Below are 22,394 nucleotides of genomic sequence, written 5' to 3'. Positions count from 1 at the left end.
TGAGAGCTATAACTTTTTATTTTTCGGCTGATGGAGCTGTATGATGGCTTTTTTTTGCAGAACAAGATGACGTTTTCAGCGGTACCATTTTTATTTCCATTTGACTTTTTGATCGCATTTTATTCCACTTTTTATTTGGTGATATGATAAAAAAGCATAGTTTTTTGCTGCATTTTTTATTTATTTTTTTATGGTGTGCACAGAAGGAGTTAATTAGTGTGACATTTTTATAGATCGGGTTGTTTCGGATGCGGTGATACCAAATATGTGTACTTTTTTTGTTTTTGCATAAATATACGGATTTATTGGTTTAATATTTTATTTATTTATTTTTATTTATTTTGTGATTTTTTTTTAACAGTTTAAAAAAGGTTTTCAAACTTTTTTTTACATTTTTACTTAGTCCCTGTATGGGACATCAATTTTTATTTTTCTAATCACTGTTCTCATGCAATGCAATAGACATGCATTGCATTGCATGAGAGCTCTGCTGACAGTGTAAAACTGTCATTATCTCCTGCTAGACTCAGCTACACGCTGAGCCTAGCAGGACACCGTACATGGCAGACCCGGAGGCGGTCATGTGACCTCCGGCTGCCATGACAACGCCAGGTCCTCTCAGACATCAGGGGGGCTGTTGGAGAGGTAAGTGGACGACCCCCTCTCCTCTCACTATCTTCTAAATGTCACGATCACTATAGATCGCGGCATCTAGAAGATAGCAAAGGGTTAACATCATTGGGACCTGATCCAATCAGGTCCCGATGATGTCCCCTGTCAGAGCTGTCACTCTGCACCGCACCCACAGCGCTTGCAGGACCCTGTGGGTTCTGAGCGCTGCGAGACCACCGACCACTTATAAATGTCGGTGCTGCACAGAGCCCAGGCAGTGCCGATGTTTATATACAGTGGCCGGTCGGGAAGGGGTTAAAGGGGATCTTCCTCTGTTGCAGGAAAGACTCTACAGGATGTCAGCTTAGGGGACCACGGCTCCAGCAGGAGGAATACAGATCTGCTCCATTGACCATCGCTGAACCCTCAGAGATTTTTTGAAAAATCCAGGTTGGAACAATCAGGTCATGTGGCTACATACTTCACTGCACTTGGTCAGCTCACTAAGATTGTCGTTACCTCCTCTCTTTGGGTGCTGCCAAAAGCTGGGTGCTGCTAGTGGGGGTAATCGGCCCAGGAAGCACCGAAGTTGCAGCTGCTCTAATCCCCGCGAGTCAGCAGAAGGGTGAGACTCTGTAATTTGCACCATCTTGTGTATTTGTGTTTGGGCTGTTCTATATGTTATTATCTGTTGGTGGTTCTATAAAGTATTGCCACATTGTTTTACCCTCACCCTGTGTTGTCCGAGTAGTGTTCTGCCCACAGGAAAGGTGAGCGGGCATTCAGTGGGATGAACCCTGTTCCATGTGATCTTGGGCCAGCAGACGAGAGCACCCACTGACCCACGTGTTTCCACAACTTGTATGCAGCGGAGCCCTGCTTGTACGGAGTGGAGCAGTCTGTGTACAACACGTACAGAGTGGAGCTGTCTGTGTGCAAAATGTATGGAGCTGATCCACATATAGATGACGTGTTCAGAGCGGAGCCGAGTGTGCGCGATGTGTTCGGAGCAGAGCCGTGTGTGTACACAGAGCGGAACCATACATGTACGCAGTGCAGCCTTGTGTGTGTACGGCAAGGCTCAGAAAGGAAGGAGCACCGTCTGACTTTTTGAATGCAAAATTGGCTGGAATTGAGAGCGGAAGCCATGTCGCATTTGGAGAGCCCCCAATGTGCCTAAACCGTGAAAAAAACCACAAGTGACACCATTTTAGGACCTTCAAGGAAGATGTGTGGTGAGCACCTTGAACCCCAATGTGCTTCACAGAAATTTATAACGTTGAGCCATGAAAAAAAAATCCATTTTATTCCACAAAAATGTTTTTTTTAGCCCAAATGTTTTCATTTTCACAAGGGTAACAAAAGAAAATGGACCTCAAAAACCGTTGTGCAATTTCTCCTGAGTACGTAGATACCCTATATGTGGTGGAAAACTACTGTTTGGGCGCATGGTAGGGCTTGGAAGGGAAGGAGTGACTGTTTGGAGTGCAGACTTTGATGGAATGGTCTGCGTGCATCATGTCGTGTTTGGAGAGCCCCTGATGTGCCTAAACAGTAGAAAAACCCCAAAGTGACCCTGTTTTGGAAACTACACCCCTCAAGGAATTATGTAGATCTCAGAAAAGAAAAAGGTTCTTGACAAGTATTAAGGATAATTATCTCTCCCAACTAGTGCAGGAACCAACGAGAGGGAAGGCCATGTTGGACTTAATATTGACTAATAGGCCTGATAGAATAACTGAGGTACAGATAGGGGGGCACCTAGGTAATAGCGATCATAATATTATCGACTTCAAAATGCCCTTCAGTAGGGTTATCAATAAGGGAACAACAAAAACATTAACCTTTAGGAGGGCGAAGTTTGATCAGCTGATAGAAAACCTTCAACTTATTGACTGGGACAAAGTTCTTAATCAAAGGAATACGAATAGTAAATGGGAAACCTTCAAAAGAATTCTGAATACTCAGTGCGAGAGGTATATACCGTATGGGAATAAAAGGGCCAGAAATAAGAGGAAACCAATATGGTTGAACAAGAACGTAAAAGGGGCGTTAAATAGCAAAAAAGAGGCATTCAAGAGATTAAAACAGGAAAACAGTAAGGAGGCACTAATGTGTTACAAGGAAAAAACGAGAACCTGTAAAAAACAAATAAAAATAGCGAAGGAGGAAACAGAGAAACGTATTGCTAGGGAAAGTAGATCAAATCCCAAACTGTTCTTTACGTATATAAATAGTAAAAGGATTAAATCGGATAATATTGGACGGATAAAAAGTGTTGAAGGCAAAATCATAGAGAAAGATGAGGATAAAGCTAATCTATTAAATAATTTTTTTTTGACAACTTTCACAAAGGAAATAGAACTAACAGGAGAAATGAGAAATGACAAGCTTAATCCTCCATTAAGTATGACAAATCTAACCCAAGTTGAGGTACAGAAACGCCTCAGTAACATTAAAATAAACAAATCACCAGGACCTGATGGCATACACCCACGGGTACTAAGGGAACTAAGTAATGTGATAGACAGACCGTTATATCTTATGTAGCGCCGGCGTCCCTGCCCTCTGCTAGGCAGGGACGCTGTTCCCCTCACCTCCCTGCTCCATGCCCGGCGTCCTCCTCCCGCTCTGCTGGCAGCGCGTGCTCCTTTCCGTCCACTGTGCTTAGGGCGCGCGCGCTCTCCCTCCCTCTTAAAGGGGCCGCGCGCGCCGTCCTAAGGAGGCCCCGGCCAATGGCCGGAGGACTTCACCATATATAAGGCACCTCCTCCAAAATGGAGGTGCCCGAGCAATGTTGTTGCACTGTTTACTACTCTGCTTCAGCCCTCAGGTCCCGTTGCCAGTTACCTGCCAGTTACCTACCAGTTACCTGCCAGATTCCTGCCTGATTATCTGCTACCTGCCTGCTAGTCTGAGGTCCGACGGTCTGCCTTACTACTCCTGTCAGTCTGTCTAAGGACCAGTCTGCCCGCTCACCTGGGAGCGCACATCAGCCACCTGCCTGCTTGCCCGAGGTCCGACGGTCTGCCTTCCAACTCCTGTCAGTCTGTCTATGGACCAGCTTGCCCGCTCACCTGGGAGCACACACCTGCTACCTGCCTGCTAGTCTACCTGGAGGCTCCGCCGTCACGTGCTGTGACCACCTGCCTGTCCAGTGACTCCTGCTCGCTCACCTGGGAGCGCTCATCTGTTGCCTGTCTGCTAGCCTACCTGGAGGCTCTGCCGTCACGTGCTGTGACCACCCGCCTGTCCAGAGACTTCTGCCCGCTCACCTGGGAGCGCTCATCTGCCGCCTGTCTGTTGGTCTTCCTGGAGGCTCCGCCGTCACATGCTGTGACCACCCGTTCATCCAGAGACTCTCGCCTGCTCACCTGGGAGCCCACGTCTATCATCAGCCGCCACAGGTCGTACCAACCCTTTACCTAGAGACTGCCCCGGTCACTTGCCGTGACCATCTGCCCGTTCATTCAGAGACTGCCCCGGTCACTTGCCGTGACCATCTGCGCGTTCATTCAGAGACTGTCCCGGTCACCTGCTGTGACCTCCTGCCCGTCTTCCCTGGTCGCCACCCGCTCCCTTACAAGGACTGCCCCCTTGTATAGTAGCTCAGAGGTTCCGCCTCCCAGACCCGTTACAGTTTTGCTCGGGCCATGGAACCCGGTGGCACCCAAGCTCCCTCGCTCTCGGACCTGTGTCATGAACTGTCCCGTCAAAGGTCCCAACAGGAGTCCATCCTGGGTCACCTGCGGAATGTCAATACTCGCCTGGACACTCTGACTGCTCCACCAGCAACCCCCGCCAGTGCCATGTCTCGCAATCCGGAAGCTCCGCTGCCCACTAATACCATGGTATCCTACCCTGGACCCCGGCTTTCTGCACCTCCTCGCTTTGGAGGCGACTCCGCCCAGGCTCGGGGCTTCATAAATCAGTGCACCCTGCACTTTGAACTATTGTCCCACCAGTTTAACTCCGACCGGGCCAAAATTGCATTCATCATGTCCCATCTCACCGGGGAGGCCCTGGCCTGGCTAAATCCTCTATGGGAGAGAGGAGACCCCCTGGTGTCCAACTTGCCTGCTTTTCTCACGGCTTTCCGGAAAGTCTTCGACGAACCCGGACGGAAGACCTCATCCGCATCATCACTGCTGCGCCTCCGTCAGGGAAGTCTCACCGTGGGCCAATATGCCATACGGTTCCGTACCCTTGCCTCGGAGCTGGCCTGGGATAACGACGCTCTGGTATCCGTCTTCTGGGAGGGTCTGTCCGGCCGTATTAAAGATGAACTTGCCGGTCGGGACATTCCTACCACTCTCGATGACCTAATAACTCTTGCCACCCGGATTGACCTACGGTTCCAGGAGCGTGCCAAAGAGGTCACCCGTGAGAGGAGGTTACCATGTCTAGCTCCTACTTTTCAGAAACCCGTCACTCCCCCCGTCTCTACCCAGGTACACTCTCCTGAGTCTATGCAGGTTGACCAGACCAAGATGGTCAAAACCCGTCAGGACTTACGCCGTGCCGAAGGGAGCTGCTTCTACTGTGGCAGTAAGGAGCACCGGATCCGTGCCTGCCCGGAGAGGTCGGGAAACGCCTGTGTCTAGGTTCGCTCAGAGAGGTCAACCTAGACAAGAATAAATCCTCTCCATCTCTGCTGCTGTCAGTCTCAATCGTCTGCGGGGAGAACCGTTATTTCGAACTAGCCCAACTTGACTCTGGAGCAGCCGGGAATCTTATTTCACAGTCCCTGGTAGAGAAATACCGCATCCCCACCAAACCTCTGGCTGTACCCTTGTCTGTTGCTGCCGTGGATGGGGGTCTCTTACCACGCCCCATCCAACTCATCACCGAATCCATTACTCTGCAGGTGGGAATGCTGCATTCTGAAAGTATCTCCTTTCATGTTCTGCCTGGACTCTCTCACGCCCTCTTGCTAGGCCTACCTTGGCTCCAGAGACATGCACCCGTGCTTGACTGGCAGACCGGAGAAGTCCTTCGCTGGGGACAGGACTGCCATAAGACCTGTCTGGTTCCCGTCCATCCCGTCCGTCCTTCTCCTACCCCAGCTAATCTACCTGGACTTCCGATTCCTTATTGGTCTTATGCTGATGTCTTTAATAAAAAGGAAGCAGAGACACTACCTCCTCATAGACCATACGACTGCCCTATCGACCTGTTACCTGGTACTACTCCTCCCCGTGGGCGTATTTATCCTTTATCCGCTGCTGAGACCCGGTCAATGTCCGAATATATTGAGGAGAATCTGGCCAGGGGATTCATCCGGAAATCTACCTCCCCGGCGGGAGCAGGCTTCTTTTTCGTCAAAAAGAAGGACGGCTCTCTCCGTCCCTGTATAGACTATAGAGGCCTTAACCAGATCACGGTGAAGAATAAGTACCCCCTTCCGCTCATTCCGGAGTTATTTGATCGTCTGAGGGGGGCTAGAATCTTCACCAAACTGGACCTCCGTGGGGCGTACAACCTGGTTCGTATCCGTCAGGGGGATGAATGGAAGACGGCATTCAACACCCGGGACGGCCACTATGAATATCTGGTTATGCCCTTTGGTCTCTGTAACGCTCCTGCCGTCTTTCAAGAGTTGGTCAATGACATCTTCCGGGACCTTCTCTACTCCTGCGTAGTGGTGTACCTGGACGACATCTTGGTCTTCTCTCCGGATCTCCAGACTCACCGGAGGGACGTTCGTCAGGTCCTGCTCAGGCTCAGGCAGAATCACCTCTTCGCTAAATACGAGAAGTGCCTCTTTGAGCAGACCTCGCTTCCGTTTTTGAGCTACATTATTTCTCAGACCGGCCTACGAATGGATCCAGAGAAACTGTCTGCCATCGAGAAATGGCCTCGACCGGAGGGGTTGAAGGCCATTCAGCGATTCCTGGGCTTCGCCAACTACTACCGCCTCTTCATACCACACTTCTCTTCCCGGACTGCCCCAATTTCCGCGCTCACCCGTAAGGGTACTAATCCCAAAGAGTGGCCGCCCGAAGCAGAGGAGGCCTTTCTTTCCCTAAAACAGGCCTTCTCTTCCGCCCCGGTGCTGCATCGCCCGGACGGCAACAAGCAGTTCTTCCTGGAAGTTGACGCCTCCTCCTCTGCAGCCGGAGCGGTACTTACCCAAAAATCATCTTCCGGGAGAATGGTAACTTGTGGCTTCTTCTCCAAACTCTTCTCCTCTTCTGAGCGCAACTATTCCATAGGAGACCGAGAGTTATTGGCCATCAAACTGGCATTGGAGGAGTGGCGTTACCTACTCGAGGGGGCTCTTCACCCGGTAATAATTTACACTGACCACAAGAACTTGGCTTACCTCCAGCATGCCCAGAGACTTAACCCGCGCCAAGCCCGGTGGTCCTTGTTTTTTGCTCGCTTTGATTTTGTTCTTCATTTTCGCCCGGCTGACAAAAACGTCAAAGCAGATGCCTTGTCCCGATCCTTTCTGGTGTCCGATCTCGAGGAAGAACCTAAACATATCATCGATCCCGCCAGAGTAATGCAGGTGGCTCCCGTGAGCCTAAATCGTCTCCCTCCCGGTAAGACGTTCGTATCAGTACCTGATCGGGAGAAGATCCTACACTGGGGTCACTCGTCTAAACTAGCTGGCCACGCCGGTCAGAAAAAGACCCTCCAGCTTATTGCCCGGCACTACTGGTGGCCTACCCTGCACAAGGACGTAATAGACTTTGTTTCTGCCTGTGTGTCCTGCGCCCGCAACAAAGTCCCGAGACACCTGCCAGCCGGTCGCCTTCTTCCGCTTCCTGTGCCTGCTGCCCCCTGGCAGCTTATTGCTATGGACTTCATAACTGATCTCCCCGTCTCTGCCGGTTGTACGGTCATTTGGGTGGTTGCTGACCGCTTTTCCAAGATGGCTCACTTTATTCCACTGCCTGGTCTCCCGTCTGCACCCGAGCTGGCTAAAGACTTTATCCGCCACATCTTCCGTCTTCATGGCCTGCCCCTCCACATCGTGTCGGATCGTGGGGTACAGTTCACCTCACGTTTCTGGAGAGCCACTTGTAAACTGCTAGACGTCACCCTGGACTTCTCTTCCGCTTACCACCCACAGTCTAATGGTCAAGTGGAGCGGATCAATCAGAACCTGACCAGTTACCTCCGGCACTTCGTTAATGCTCATCATTCTGACTGGGTGGATCTCCTACCATGGGCCGAGTTCTCCTATAACAATCACGAGAGCGAATCCTCCTCCAAATCCCCGTTTTTTGTAGTCTTCGGTCAGCATCCTCGGATTCCTTTTCCTGTCTCCACCTCTGTGGACAACCCGGCTGCGGAATCTCACATTAGCAAATTTTCCTCCATTTGGGAGAGTACACGATCCGCACTCCTCCAGTCGTCCGAACGGATGAAAAGACACGCTGACAAAAAACGCCTGGATCCTCCACAATTTCGTCCTGGAGATAAAGTCTGGCTCTCGTCTAAATATGTCCGACTCAAGATACCTTCTTACAAGTTAGGGCCTCGGTTCATCGGTCCTCTGGAGGTCATCAGTCAGATCAACCCGGTGGCCTATAAATTAAAACTCCCGGCCAACTTACGGATCCCTAACTCCTTCCATGTATCTCTCCTCAAACCTGTGGTACTTAACTCTTTTTCCAAGTCTACAGGTACGCCTCCTGCTCCGGTTTCTGCTGAGGACGAGTTTGAGGTAGAGAACATTCTTGCCACCAAAAGGGTAAGAGGAAAGACCTTTTTTCTAGTAGATTGGAGGGGGTTTGGTCCTGAGGAGAGAACGTGGGAGCCCCGGGAGAACATCCATGCCCCTCTTATCCTAGCTAAATTTTTGTCTGGCCTAAAAAAGGGGGGGCCTAAATGGGGGGGTACTGTAGCGCCGGCGTCCCTGCCCTCTGCTAGGCAGGGACGCTGTTCCCCTCACCTCCCTGCTCCGTGCCCGGCGTCCTCCTCCCGCTCTGCTGGCAGCGCGCGCTCCTTTCCGTCCACTGTGATTAGGGCGCGCGCGCGCGCTCTCCCTCCCTCTTAAAGGGGCCGCGCGCGCCGTCCTAAGGAGTCCCCGGCCAATGGCCGGAGGACTTCACCATATATAAGGCACCTCCTCCAAAATGGAGGTGCCCGAGCAATGTTGTTGCACTGTTTACTACTCTGCTTCAGCCCTCAGGTCCCGTTGCCAGTTACCTGCCAGTTACCTACCAGTTACCTGCCAGATTCCTGCCTGATTATCTGCTACCTGCCTGCTAGTCTGAGGTCCGACGGTCTGCCTTACTACTCCTGTCAGTCTGTCTAAGGACCAGTCTGCCCGCTCACCTGGGAGCGCACATCAGCCACCTGCCTGCTTGCCCGAGGTCCGACGGTCTGCCTTCCAACTCCTGTCAGTCTGTCTATGGACCAGCTTGCCCGCTCACCTGGGAGCACACACCTGCTACCTGCCTGCTAGTCTACCTGGAGGCTCCGCCGTCACGTGCTGTGACCACCTGCCTGTCCAGTGACTCCTGCTCGCTCACCTGGGAGCGCTCATCTGTTGCCTGTCTGCTAGCCTACCTGGAGGCTCTGCCGTCACGTGCTGTGACCACCCGCCTGTCCAGAGACTTCTGCCCGCTCACCTGGGAGCGCTCATCTGCCGCCTGTCTGTTGGTCTTCCTGGAGGCTCCGCCGTCACATGCTGTGACCACCCGTTCATCCAGAGACTCTCGCCTGCTCACCTGGGAGCCCACGTCTATCATCAGCCGCCACAGGTCGTACCAACCCTTTACCTAGAGACTGCCCCGGTCACTTGCCGTGACCATCTGCCCGTTCATTCAGAGACTGCCCCGGTCACTTGCCGTGACCATCTGCCCGTTCATTCAGAGACTGTCCCGGTCACCTGCTGTGACCTCCTGCCCGTCTTCCCTGGTCGCCACCCGCTCCCTTACAAGGACTGCCCCCTTGTATAGTAGCTCAGAGGTTCCGCCTCCCAGACCCGTTACATCTTATATTTAAGGACTCTGTTGAGACTGGGTCTGTACCACTTGATTGGCGACAGGCGAATGTAGTGCCAATATTCAAAAAGGGAGCAAAAAGTGACGCCGGAAACTATCGGCCGGTGAGTCTGACGTCCGTTGTGGGCAAAATTTTTGAAAGCTTCATTAAAGAGGCAATTACGGAGCATCTTGATGCTAATAATCTTTTAATCCCGAACCAACATGGATTCATGAGGAATCGCTCCTGCCAAACAAACCTGATTGACTTCTATGAGGAGGCTAGCTCTTGATTAGATCAGGGGGAACCAGTGGATGTCGTGTATCTCGACTTCTCAAAAGCGTTCGATAGCGTGCCACATAATAGGTTGGTATACAAAATGAGAATGATGGGGCTGGGGGAAAATGTTTGCAAGTGGGTAGCAAACTGGCTAAGGGATAGAAGGCAGAGGGTGGTTATAAATGGAATATACTCAGATTGGGTAAGCGTCACTAGTGGGGTACCACAGGGGTCTGTGCTAGGCCCAATGTTATTTAATATCTTTATTAACGACATAGTCAACGGGATAAATAGTAAAATATCAATATTTGCAGATGACACAAAGTTATGTAAAACAATTAATACAAAAGAGGACAGTGCAGACCTACAGAGGGATTTGGATAAGCTGGGTAGGTGGAGCATTAAATGGCAAATGAGGTTTAATGAGGAGAAATGTAAGGTCATACATATGGGAAGGAAAAATGGAAGTTACCAGTACTCACTGAATGGGAAATCATTGGGGAATTCAGAGATGGAGAAGGACTTGGGCATCTTGATTGATAGCAAACTAAATTGGAGTGCCCAAAGTCAGGCCGCTGCTGTAAGGGCAAACAGGGTAATGGGATGTATCAGAAGAGGTATAGCTGCAAAGGATGAGAACATTGTTCTTCCACTGTACAAAGCACTGGTCAGACCACACTTGGAATACTGTGCTCAGTTATGGGCCCCAATATATAGAAAGGATATAAATGAGCTTGAAAAGGTACAAAGGAAGGCAACAAAATTAATAAAGGGAATGGAGGGACTGCAATACCCAGAGAGGTTGGCAAAACTAGGACTATTCAGCCTGGAAAAGAGAAGGTTGAGGGGGGACATAATAAATGTGTACAAATATGTTAGGGGACAGTATAGAGACCTTGCCCGGGATTTGTTCAAAAGGAGGGATATTAAGGTAACAAGAGGGCATTCACTAAGACTGGAAGAGAAAAGGTTTCAGCACCAACATAGGAAGGGGTTCTTTATGGTAAGAGCAGTGAGAATATGGAATTCACTGAGTGAGGAGACGGTAATGTCGGATTCACTACACCAGTTCAAGCGGGGACTGGATGCATTTCTAGATACCAGGCAGATTTCAGCGTATACTTAAAAATAAAATAAAATAGTAGGTTGATACAGGGATTTATTCTGACTGCTGGTTTCAGAGTCGGGAGGGAATTTTTCCTCAGGTGAAGATTGGCTAAATCATTTGGGGTTTTTGCCCTCCTCTGGATCAACTTTAGCAATTACAGAACTAACAGGTCGAACTTGATGGACGCAAGTCTTTATTCGGCTTTACAAACTATGTTACTATGTAGAGTCATAGTTTTATAGTAATTATTAGATTTCTTTTGGTGCCAGCTGTGCAATGTGCACAGCCAATTTTTTGTACCTTACTGTAGCTTTTCGCATGGCACTGTATGGTTTCAGGACCTTATCTGAGAGATCTACACCCCCATGTACTTATTATAATCCAAGTTACAATCTGGCTTTGGGACTTGTGTTGTGGTACCTCGGACAGTGACATGGGAGCTGTTGTCATGGTGTATTGTGGTCAAGATAAGGACATCCCTCTTTTCCTTATACTTTACCACCAGCATGTTGTCGCTGCATTTGGCTCTGCTTTCGCCCTTTCTCAGAAGTTGCCCAATTAGCAGCTTAGGGAGGCCTCTCTGATTTTTTCGCACGATGCCACATGCAACTGTACCTCCAACAGAGAGTGTCTTGAAAAGCGGGATGCTGGTGTAAAAGTTATCAATGTAGAGGTGATAACCCTTATCCAGCAGTGGATGCAGCAATTCCCACAAAATTTTTCCTCTCAACCCCACGACAGGGGGGGCATTCAGGGGGATCAATCTGGATGTCCTTCCCTTTTGTAGACCCTAAATCTGTGGGTGTTGTACCCTGAGGTACTCTTGCACAGCTTGTACAGTTTAATTCTATACCTGGTCCTCTTATTGGGCAGGTGTTGTCAGAATTTTAGCATCCCTTTGAAAATAACCAGAGATTCATAGAGATGTCTCTGGGGGTTGTACACCTCAGCAAATTTTCTGCTGAAGTGGTCAATTACTGGCCAAATTTTAAAGTTAGGATTGTCTCGGGGAGGACACTGCGCAATATCAGTATAATACAAAAATGTTTGGATCAATTCAAATCGTGTCCTTGTCATGGCCAAACGGAATACCAGTGTGCCGTAGAGAATATCAGTACTCCAGTATTGCTGAAGCTCTTGTTATTTTGGAATATGTAGCACAATGCCCCAAAATGTCATAATTTCTGCTGCATTTACAGGTGTCCATCTGGCGTCTGATGACGTGGGATTTTGGGCGAAAAATTGATGGATATAGTATAGTAATTTGTCTGGTCCATCATAAGATTTATTATTTCCTCGCTGAAAAAGAATTTGAAAAAGTCAATTTCAGTGAGGCCTGTACTGTCAAATTGGATTCCTGAGCTGCCGATGAAATCTGGATTAACAGGCTGTTAATTTTCAGGGGATGCATGCAGTCCACATGGGATCAATTGCAAAAGGGGTTACCTGGCTACTACTGTGCTTTGCTGGTGGTTCCTCCTCACTAGATGGGGGGTGGGGTGGGGGGAATAAAGGAATGTGGGATCTTCTTCACTGCCTGAATCCATGTCAGAGGCAAGGAAAGCGTAAGCCTCCTCTGGTGAATACAGTCTTCATAACGAGAGGGCACAATAGTTTACCTCAATTTGTTATTTCGAGTGGGAATTGAACTCACTCCCGCTTCATTTTTTGTTTTGCCACTCATTTTGCTCGAAGATCTCTTCTTTATTCCTCTTTCACGGTTTCTCTGGAGGATTGTACTAAAATTTTCCCGCGTTACGTCACAATTTCACCCAGCCTCTCACTCTAGCAGCTGGGTTATCCCCGAATGCTGAGTTCATCTAAGTTCAGCGGAGGGACTTTCCCAGCAGCATAGATTTTTTCCCACGCTATTCTCTTAGCGATTTCTATGGGCAGTCCTTTAGTATCTTATTTCTCTTATACATTCACGCTTAAAATAAACAATCCACTACTTAATACATTTATGGTTCTACACACCCCAATTGCCCCCCTTTTTTTTTTATTTTTATAATCCTCTGCTTCATTCACGCTTCTCTGTGGCACGCCAAGATCACAACGCTCACGCCAATATCAATATTTTGACCTAAAAAAAGATATTTTTACATCACACTATATTTACAGTATCTTTAGATGAAACTTATCACCACAAACGTGCATTTTATTATTTTTATTTTCTCAATTTCATTAATCTTAGAAACAATATGAAATTATATAATTTCAAACCTTTTATCATCATTTCTTCTGAAATTATTTACAATGTTAAACTGCCCAAGATGAACTTTTACATATCATGTATTCTTTTTTTCAGGGCTGTGTAGTCGGAGTCAGAATCGTGGAGTTGGTATAAAACGGACCGACTCAGACTCCTAAAATATATAATAATTTGGGTACAGTAGTTCAATGCAGTTTGTGGGGAATATTTTTTCATACAATTTGGGAAAGTTATGAAATGTCCTATAAATGTATTTCCTGTTCCTGATCTAAGGGTCTAGACTTTTAGCTGAGATGAATCTTATCACTTAAACATGAGCCATGTATGAGGGAGACAGTCGTGGAGTCGGAGTCGGTGTCATGGAAATTGAGGAGTCGGAGTTGGAGGTTTTGCTTACCGACTCCAGAGCCTTGCTTTTTTTGGCGCCACATTTTTTTCAAATTCACAATGGTTTATATACAGTGGTGTGAAAAAGTGTTTGCCACTTCCTGATTTCTTATTTTGCATGTTTGTCACACTTAAATGTTTCAGATCACAAAGCAAATTAAAATACTAGACAAAGATAACACAAAATGCAGTTTTTAAATGAAGGTCTTTATTAAGAGAAAAAGAAATTCAAATCTACAGGGCCCTGTGTGAAAAAGTGATTGCTCCCCCCATTAAAACATAAATTAAAAATTGTTTATCACATCTTTGGGAAGTTGAGTTAAATTTCCCTAGCCACATAGAGGCCTGATTACTGCCACACCTGTTTTCAATCAAGAAATCACTTAACCACTTCGCGCCAGAGCCTGTTTTTGCCTTCGTGAACGGGCCAATTTTTTCAATTCTGACCACTGTCCCTTTATGAGGTAATTACTCTGGAACGCTTCAACGGATCCCGCTGATTCTGAGATTGTTTTTTCGTGACATATTGTACTTCATGATTGTGGTAAAATTTCTTCGATATCACTTGCGTTTATTTGTGAAAAAATCGGAAATTTGGCAAAAATTTTGAAAATTTTGCAATTTTCAAACTTTGAATTTTCATGCCCTTAAATCAGAGAGATATGTCACACAAAATAGTTAATAAATAACATTTCCCACATGTCTACTTTACATCAGCACAATTTTGGAACCAAATTTTTTTTTGTTAGGGAGCTATAAGGGTTAAAAGTTGACCAGCGATTTCTCATTTTTCCAACAAAATTTACAAAAACATTTTTTTAGGGACCACATCATATTTGAAGTCACTTTGAGGGGTCTTTATGACAGAAAATACCCAAAAGTGTCACCATTCTAAAAACTGCACCCCTCAAGGTGCTCAAAACCACATTCAAGAAGTTTATTAACCCTTCAGGTGCTTCACAGGAATTTTTGGAATGTGGAAGAAAAAAATTAACATTTAAGTTTCTTCACAAAAATGTTACTTTAGACCCAATTTTTTTTATTTTCACAGGGGTAACAGGAAAAAATGGACCCCAAAATTTTTAGTGCAATTTCTCTTGAGCGCGCTGATACCCCATATGTGAGGGAAAACCACTGTTTGGGCGCACTGCAGGGTTCGGAAGGGAAGGAGCGCCATTAGACTTTTTGAATGTAAAATTTGTTTGAATAATTAGCGGACACCATGTTGCGTTTGGAGAGCCCCTGATGTGCCTAAACAGTGGAAACCCCCCACAAGTGACACCATTTTGGAAACTAGACCCCTTAGGGAACTTATCTAGATGTGTGGTGAGCACCTTGAACCTCATGGTGCTTCACACAAGTTTATAATATTGAGCTGTAAAAATAAAATTTTCACATTTTTCCCAGAAAAATGTTTTTCATCCCCTAATTTTGCATTATCATAAAGGGTAATAGGATAAATTGCACCATGAAATTTGTTGTGCAATTTCTCCTGAACACGCCGATACCCCATATGTGGGGGAAAACCACTGTTTGGGCGCACGGCAGGGTTTGGAAGGGAAGGAGCGCCATTTGACTTTTTGAATGTAAAATTTGCTTGAATAATTAGCGGACGTCATGTTGCATTTGGGGAGCCCCTGATGTGCCTAAACAGTGGAAACCCCCCACAAGGGACACCATTTTGGAAACTAGACCCCTTAGGGAACTTATCTAGATGTGTGGTGAGCACATTGGGAGACATAATAAACAAATCAGTAGCAGGTGAGGAATTGGTTTTATTTATTTTTTACGCCGTTCCTCGTGCGGTATAAGTGATGAGATTACTTTATTCTTCGGGTCGGTGCGATTACAGAGATATCAGATTTATATCGGGTTTTTATGACTGACAGCTGTCACACACTAAAAGACGCTTTTTTTTGCAAAATCTAGTTTTTGCATTGCCATATTTTGAGAGCTATAATTTTTCCATATTTCGGCCGACAGAGTCATGTGACGGCTTGTTTTTTGCGGGACGAGTTGACATTTTTATTGGTACCATTTTTGGGTACGTGACATTTTTTGATCGCTTTCTATTCCGTTTTTTGGGAGGTAAAATTAACAAAAACCAACAATTCAGGAATTGTTTTTTGAGGGTTTTTTTATGCCGTTCTGCGTGTGGTAAAAGTGATCAGGCAGCGTTATTCTTCGGGTCAGTACGTTTACAGCGATACTACACTTACTGTATATTTTTTTATGTTTTGGCGCTTTTACACAATAAAACAATTTTATAGAAAAAATATTTTTTTTGCATTGCTTTATTCTGAGAGGTATAACTTTTTATTTTTTGGCTGATGGAGCTGTATGGCGGCTTGTTTTTTGCAGAACAAGATGACGTTTTCAGCGGTACCATTTTTATTTCCATTTTGCTTTTTGATCGCATTTTTTTCCACTTTTTGTTTGGCGATATGAGGAAAAAGCATAGTTTTTTGCTCCGTTTTTTATTTATTTTTTATTACGGTGTGCACAGCAGGAGTTAATTAGTGTGACAGTTTTATAGCTTGGGTTGTTTCGGACGCGGCGATACCAAATATCTGTACTTTTTTTGTTTTTGCATAAATATACGGATTTATCGGTTTAATATTTTATTTATTTTGTGATTTTTTTTTAGTAGTTTGAAAAATTTTTTTTTTACATGTTTACTTAGTCCCTGTATGGGACATTAATTTTTATTTTTCTGATCACTGATCTCATGTAATGTAATAGACATGTATTACATTACATGAGATCTTTGCTGACTGTTTCACAGTCAGTGTGTCCTGCCAGGCTTCAGGAGGCGGTCAGATCTGGAAGCGGTCATGTGACCTCCAGCTGCCATAGCAACGCCAGGTCCTGGAAGGTATCAGGGGTCGTCGGAGAGGTAAGTATACGACCCCCTCTCCTCTTACTATCTTCTATATGCCGCGATCACTATAGATCGCGGCATATAGAAGACAGCAAAGGGTTAACATCACTGGGACCTGATCCAATCAGGTCCCGATGATGTTCCCTGTCAGAGCTATCGCTCTGCACTGCACCCGCAGCGCTTGCAGGACCCTGGGGGTCCTGAGCGCTGTGGGACCACCCACCGTTTTTAAACGTCGGCGCTGCAGACTTTTATCTACAGTGGGCGGTCGGGAAGCGGTTAAATAGGACATGCCTGAAGTGGACCAAAATATCCTCAAAAGCTAGACATCATGCTGCAATCTAAAGAAATTCAGGAACAAATGAGAAAAAAAGTAATTGAGACCTATCAGTCTGGAAAAGGTTATAAAGCCATTTCTAAAGCTTTGGGACTGCAGCGAACCACAGTGAGAGCCATTATCCACAAATGGCGAAAACATGGAACAATATGAACCTTCCCAGGAGTGGCCGACCGACCAAAATTACTCCAAGAGTGCTGTGACGACTCATCAAAGATGTCACAATAGACCCCACAACAACATCCAAAGAACTGCAGGCCTCACTTGCCTCAGTTAAAGGACTTGCTTTGGTAAATGGAACCATGAATTCTACTGTCTACCAAAAAATCCTGAAGGAGAATGTCTGGCCATCTCTTTGTGACCTCAAGCTGAAGCACACTTTGGTTATGCAGCAGGGCAATGATCCAAAAACACACCAGCAAGTCTACCTCTGAATGGTTTAAGAAAAACAAAATTAAGACTTTGGAGTGGCCTAGTCAACGTCCTGACCTTAATCCGACAGATGCTGTGGCATGACCTTAAAAAGGCAAATAATGCTCGGAAATCCTCCAATGCGGCTGAATTACAACAATTTTGAAAGATGAGTAGGCAAAAATTCCTCCAGAGAGTTGTAAAAGACTCATTACCCGTTATCGTAAACGCTCGATTGCAGTGGTTGCTGCTAATGGTGGCCCAACCAGTTATTACATTTAGGGGGCAATCACTTTTTCACACAGGGCCCTATAGGTTTGGATTTCTTTTTCCCTTAATAATAAAGACCTTGATTTAAAAACTGCTTTTTATGTTTACTTATCTTTGACTTATATTGACATTTGCTTTGTGATCTGAAATATTTAAGTGTGACAAACATGTAAAAGAATAAGAAATCAGAAAGGGAGCAAAAACTTTTTCACCCCACTGTATGGCAGAGTTCTGTGACTTGTCATATGTTTTTTTTTGTCCTGAGGAGGAAGTATGGTACTTTGAAACGCATAGACTGTAATAATTATTCTTATTCTAGTTTGGACCCGGATTTACTGTTATCTACCACTTTTCTTTCCTTCCCATATACTACTGGTTTAGGAGACCAACGGCACGTCAGCTGGTATCGAAGTCATTACTACAGTCGGTAGCGGACAGCTTTGAGAAGCAAAACTGACCCTGCAGCTGGGACTGTGAAGATCCTAGCTTCTGGTATTCCCTGACCAGTTCCTGGACCATATGGGTCATATTCACCACCTGATCACAGAGTGCACCAACTGGATCCAGTGGTGGGGAAAAAAGTATAAGCCAGGCGTAATTTGACGCTAGTCACCACTCATGGACAGGCTGTGAAGCAGAGTAGTCAAACTTCTGGGGTCAGATACCAAGAGAGCACATAGAAAACTAAAGTTAAAAAACAAAGGTGAAGTCAAGTAATGATCTGAGGTCAGAATACCAGGAAAATAGCAGATCAGAGCAAAGGGGCTAGGCAAATGGATGGTCAGAACGAGGTCCAAAGTCAGACAGCAAAGGACAAACAGAGCACAGAAATACTAGGCACACCACTGAGAAGATGCTACGTCTGGCAGAGGTCTAAGACTGACAGCTCAACTAAGTAACTGGGTAATCAACTGGAACAGGGAACACCTGAAAGAAGCTCAGCACCACTCAGATTCAGATTAGACGGCTGAGCTGTTCATTAAAACATCAACAGCTCAGCATACAACTGAACCCGATTGGACGACTGAGCCGTCAGTCACAGCTTCCAAGACCTACTGAGCGGAGGAATCGTGACACTCTGATGTTTACTAAGCAGATGTTTATTAAGAGTTAATTTCCATGTAAAACATTTCCAACATTAAGAACATGAAAAAGGCTTCTCCCCTGTGTGAGTTCTGTGGTGACTAAGAAGAGAGGATTTCTTCACAAAACATTTTCCACATTCTGAACAGGAAAAAGGCTTCTCCCCTGTGTGGGTTCTCTGGTGTCTAACAAGATAGGATTTCTGGATAAAACATTTCCCACATTCTGAACATGAAAAAGGCTTCTCCCCAGTGTGAGTTCTGTGGTGAATAATAAGATTCCATTTATGTTTAAAATATTTCCCACATTCTGAACAGGAAAAAGGCTTCTCCCCTTTGTGAATTTTCTGGTGCGTAACAAAATTTGATTTCTGTGTAAAATATTTCCCACATTCTGAACAGGAAAAAGGCTTCTCCCCTTTGTGAATTTTCTGGTGAGTAACAAAATTTGATTTCTGTGCAAAAAATTTCCCACATTCTGAACAAAAAAAAGGCTTCTCCCCTGTGTGGGTTCTCTGGTGCCTAACAAGATGTGATTTCCTGTGAAAACGTTTCCAACATTCTGAACATGAAAAAGGCTTCTCACCTGTGTGGGTTCTCTGGTGAATAACAAGATGCGATTTCTGTTTAAAACATTTCCCACATACTAAACATGAAAAAGGCTTCTCCCCTGTGTGAGTTCTCTGGTGGCTATCAAGCTCCGCTTTCTGGCTAAAACATTTCTCACATTCTGAACATGAAAAAGGCTTCTCCCCTGTGTGGGTACTTTGGTGCTTAACAACGTCTGATTTCCATTTAAAACATTTCCCACATTCTGAACAGGAAAAAGGCTTTTCCCTTCTGTGAGTTCTCTGATGGCTATTAAGATATGCTTTTCGGTTAAAACATTTCCCACATTCTGAACATGAAAAAGGCTTCTTCCCTGTGTGCGTTATTTGGTGCATAACAAGACTACATTTATGTCGAAAATATTTTCCACATTCTGAACAGGAAAAAGACTTCTCCACAGTGTGAGTTCTCAGATGACTAAGAAGAGATGATTTCTTCATAAAACATTTCCCACAATCTGAACAGGAAAATGGCTTCTCCACTGTGTGAGTTCTCTGGTGTTGAACAAGTTTTGATTCCTGGTTAAAACACTTCGTACACTTGGAACAAGAAAATCTATTCTCCACTGTGTGAATGTTTTGATGTTTAAGAAAAGACTTTTGGAGAGGAAAACTATTTCCATATTCTGAAAGTGAAAATGGCTTCTTTGCTTTAGGAGCAATTTGTTTCTTAATGCTTATTTTGTGACTTTGCTTTTCCTTAGTAGTCAGTAATGAATCAAAAAACAGGACCTGTTTAAAAGGATCAGATGACAGATCTTTGCTGTGAATGGATGATGGTATATCTGGAGTAATGGCATTAACTTCAGTTGTATCCTGTGGGATCACAAGATCATCTGATTTAAAAATTGAAGATGTCAGCTGTCCCTCTGATCTCCTGGTACAGTCGTCTGCCAAGAAAAAAACAATTATTTTTGAATAAAATATCCTTGAACATTTCTACTTAAACTGTCAGTAAAAATTGTATTATTCACCAAGACAATGACAGTTCACAGTCTAATAGAGAACCCTATAGGATGAACCTGTAGAGCGTGGTGTTCAATGTTTGTTCATACTGCCTCCCAAATATGGAATAAGATGCCACAAAACACGTATGTGTTATGTTATGTAGGTGAAAATAATACCAATAAAACTTCTACTTATTCTGCAAAAAAACAAGTCCCCACTCAGGTCCATTATCTGTCAGTGGAAAAACAGAGATTTCCACATTATTAGTGGCTCAAAGGCTCTTGAAAAGTAACATGGCTTCCATAAACCAATCCAGCAATATCTGATCTCCCAAAGTCAAATGTTCCCTTCTCTTCTGAGCCTTGCAGTGTGCCCAAACCACATTTAGCATCCATGTATTTGGCATTACTATAGTGAGAAGAACCCACTTAATTTACGGTGGGTAACCATATGCTACCAGAAAGCGGGCGCCCGATCAGGCCTGTATTTAAAATCTTATCGGTGGTGGCAGGGAATAATATTAACCCCTTTACAGGCCAAGGAGTACTAATACGTACCTGCGGCGTGGGCTTTAAGAGCCAGGTACATATTAGTACGCCCTGTTGATTTCGCCCGCACTCATGCTGTGTGGGCGCGATCGTCGCCGGGTGTCAGCTGATTGTCACAGCTGACACCCGGTGCTATGTGCTGGGAGCAGTCCTGCACCACTCCCGGCACATTAACTCTGGCAATGCTGTGATCGAAGAATTGGGAGGGCAAGGGGAGGTGATCGCAATACTCACCTCCTCTCTCGGCCTCCAGCGCTGTCTGCCGCAGATTCCCGGATGTTGCCATGACGACCCGATGTCGTCATGACAACATCCGGGTCACCTGACAGCAGGAAGATACTTTGGTCATGCGCAGTGCATGACCAAAGTATCTTCTGCATCAGCAGCGCTGACAGCCTGTATAGCACAGGGATGGTGCTCCATCCGTATGCTATACAGGCGATGAGAATGTAAAAAGTGAAAGTCCCATAGTTGGACAAAGTATAAAAGTCCAAAAAGTGTTAAAAAATGAAAAATAAATAAATTGTAAAAATATAAAAAAAAATAAAAAAAAAATCCACCAAAAATAAAAATATAATGTACCCATCAATAAATATTATGAAAAAAAAACAAACAAACAAACAATAAAAGTACACACATTTGGTATCTCCGCGTCCGGAATGACCTGACCTATAAAACTGTCCCACTAGTTAACCCCTTTAGTGAACACGGTTAAAAAAAAAAAAAAAAAAAAGCATTTATCATCATACCGCCAAACAAAAAATGTAATAACACGCGATCAAAAAGACAAATATAAATAAAAATGGTACCGCTGAAAACGTAATCTTGTTTTTTCCACCATGCAGCTCAATCAGCCGGAAAAAATAAAAAAGTTATAGCTCTCAGAATAAAGAGATGCAGAAAAATATTTTTTTCTATAAAATAGCTTTTATTGTGTAAAAGCGCCAAAACATAGAAAAACTATATAAATGTGGTACCGCTGTAAACGTACTGACCCAAAGAATAAAGCTCCCTTATCAATTTTACCACACGTGGAACAGCATAAGAAAAACCTCTACAAAAACAATTCCGGAATTGCTGGTTTTTGTTTATTCTGCCTCCCAAAAATCGGAATAGAAAGCGATCAAAAAATGTCACAAGCCTGAAAATGGTACCAATAAAAACGTCAACTCATCCCGCAAAAAAAAGCTGTTACATGACTCTGTAGGCCAAAATATGGAAAAATTATAGTTCTCAAAATATGGCGATGCAAAAACTAGATTTTACAAAAAAATGCGTCTTCTAATGTGTGACAGCTGTCAAGCATAAAAACCCGACATGATTCTGGTATCGCTGTAATCACACCGACCCAAAGAATAAAGTCGTCTAATCACTTATACCGCACGAGTAACGGCGTAAAAAATATACTCTAGGGCTAGGGTTAGGGTTGGGCTAGGGTTGGGGATAGGGTTAGGAATAGAGTTGGGCTAGGATTAGGGTTGGTATTTTTTTCAAAAGTAATAAAAAAAAAAAAAAAAGATGACGATATGGCCACTAGTGTTGAGCGCAAGTGCTCGCTACTTGAGTTTGCATCGGGTGCTCTGGTATGCACTGAGTATCACGGGTGTTCGAGTGACATGCTCGAGTCTCTGCCCCATATGCTTTGTGGCCAAAAAAAACATGCGGGGATTGCCTGCCATGCACGAGCGATCCCTGCATGTTTTTTTTTTTGGGTGTCTAATAACCATGAAACATGCGAGCGGGGATTCAAGCATGTCACTCGAGCATG

At 45.2% G+C, this 22,394-nt stretch overlaps 1 protein-coding gene across 2 annotated transcripts in view; it reads right to left on the bottom strand.

The window, feature by feature from the left end:
• Positions 1–22,394, bottom strand: part of LOC141270515 (uncharacterized) — a 345,167-nt gene that overhangs the window by 46,804 nt on the left and 275,969 nt on the right. The window contains exon 7 of one of the 2 annotated variants that reach the window (XM_073680539.1): positions 18,587–20,020. In XM_073680539.1, the coding sequence (XP_073536640.1) occupies positions 18,587–20,020 (1,434 nt within the window). Of the gene's footprint in view, positions 1–18,553; positions 20,021–22,394 lie in introns of those variants that run through there. The other variant, XM_073680538.1, reaches the window with a different exon arrangement.

Source organism: Phyllobates terribilis, unplaced genomic scaffold (genome assembly GCF_046119375.1).
Source record: "Phyllobates terribilis strain yellow unplaced genomic scaffold, ASM4611937v1 Scaffold_5__5_contigs__length_657084704, whole genome shotgun sequence".
In the NCBI taxonomy this organism is placed as follows: Eukaryota; Metazoa; Chordata; class Amphibia; order Anura; family Dendrobatidae; genus Phyllobates; species Phyllobates terribilis.
This window is presented reverse-complemented; position numbering and strand designations above follow the sequence as displayed.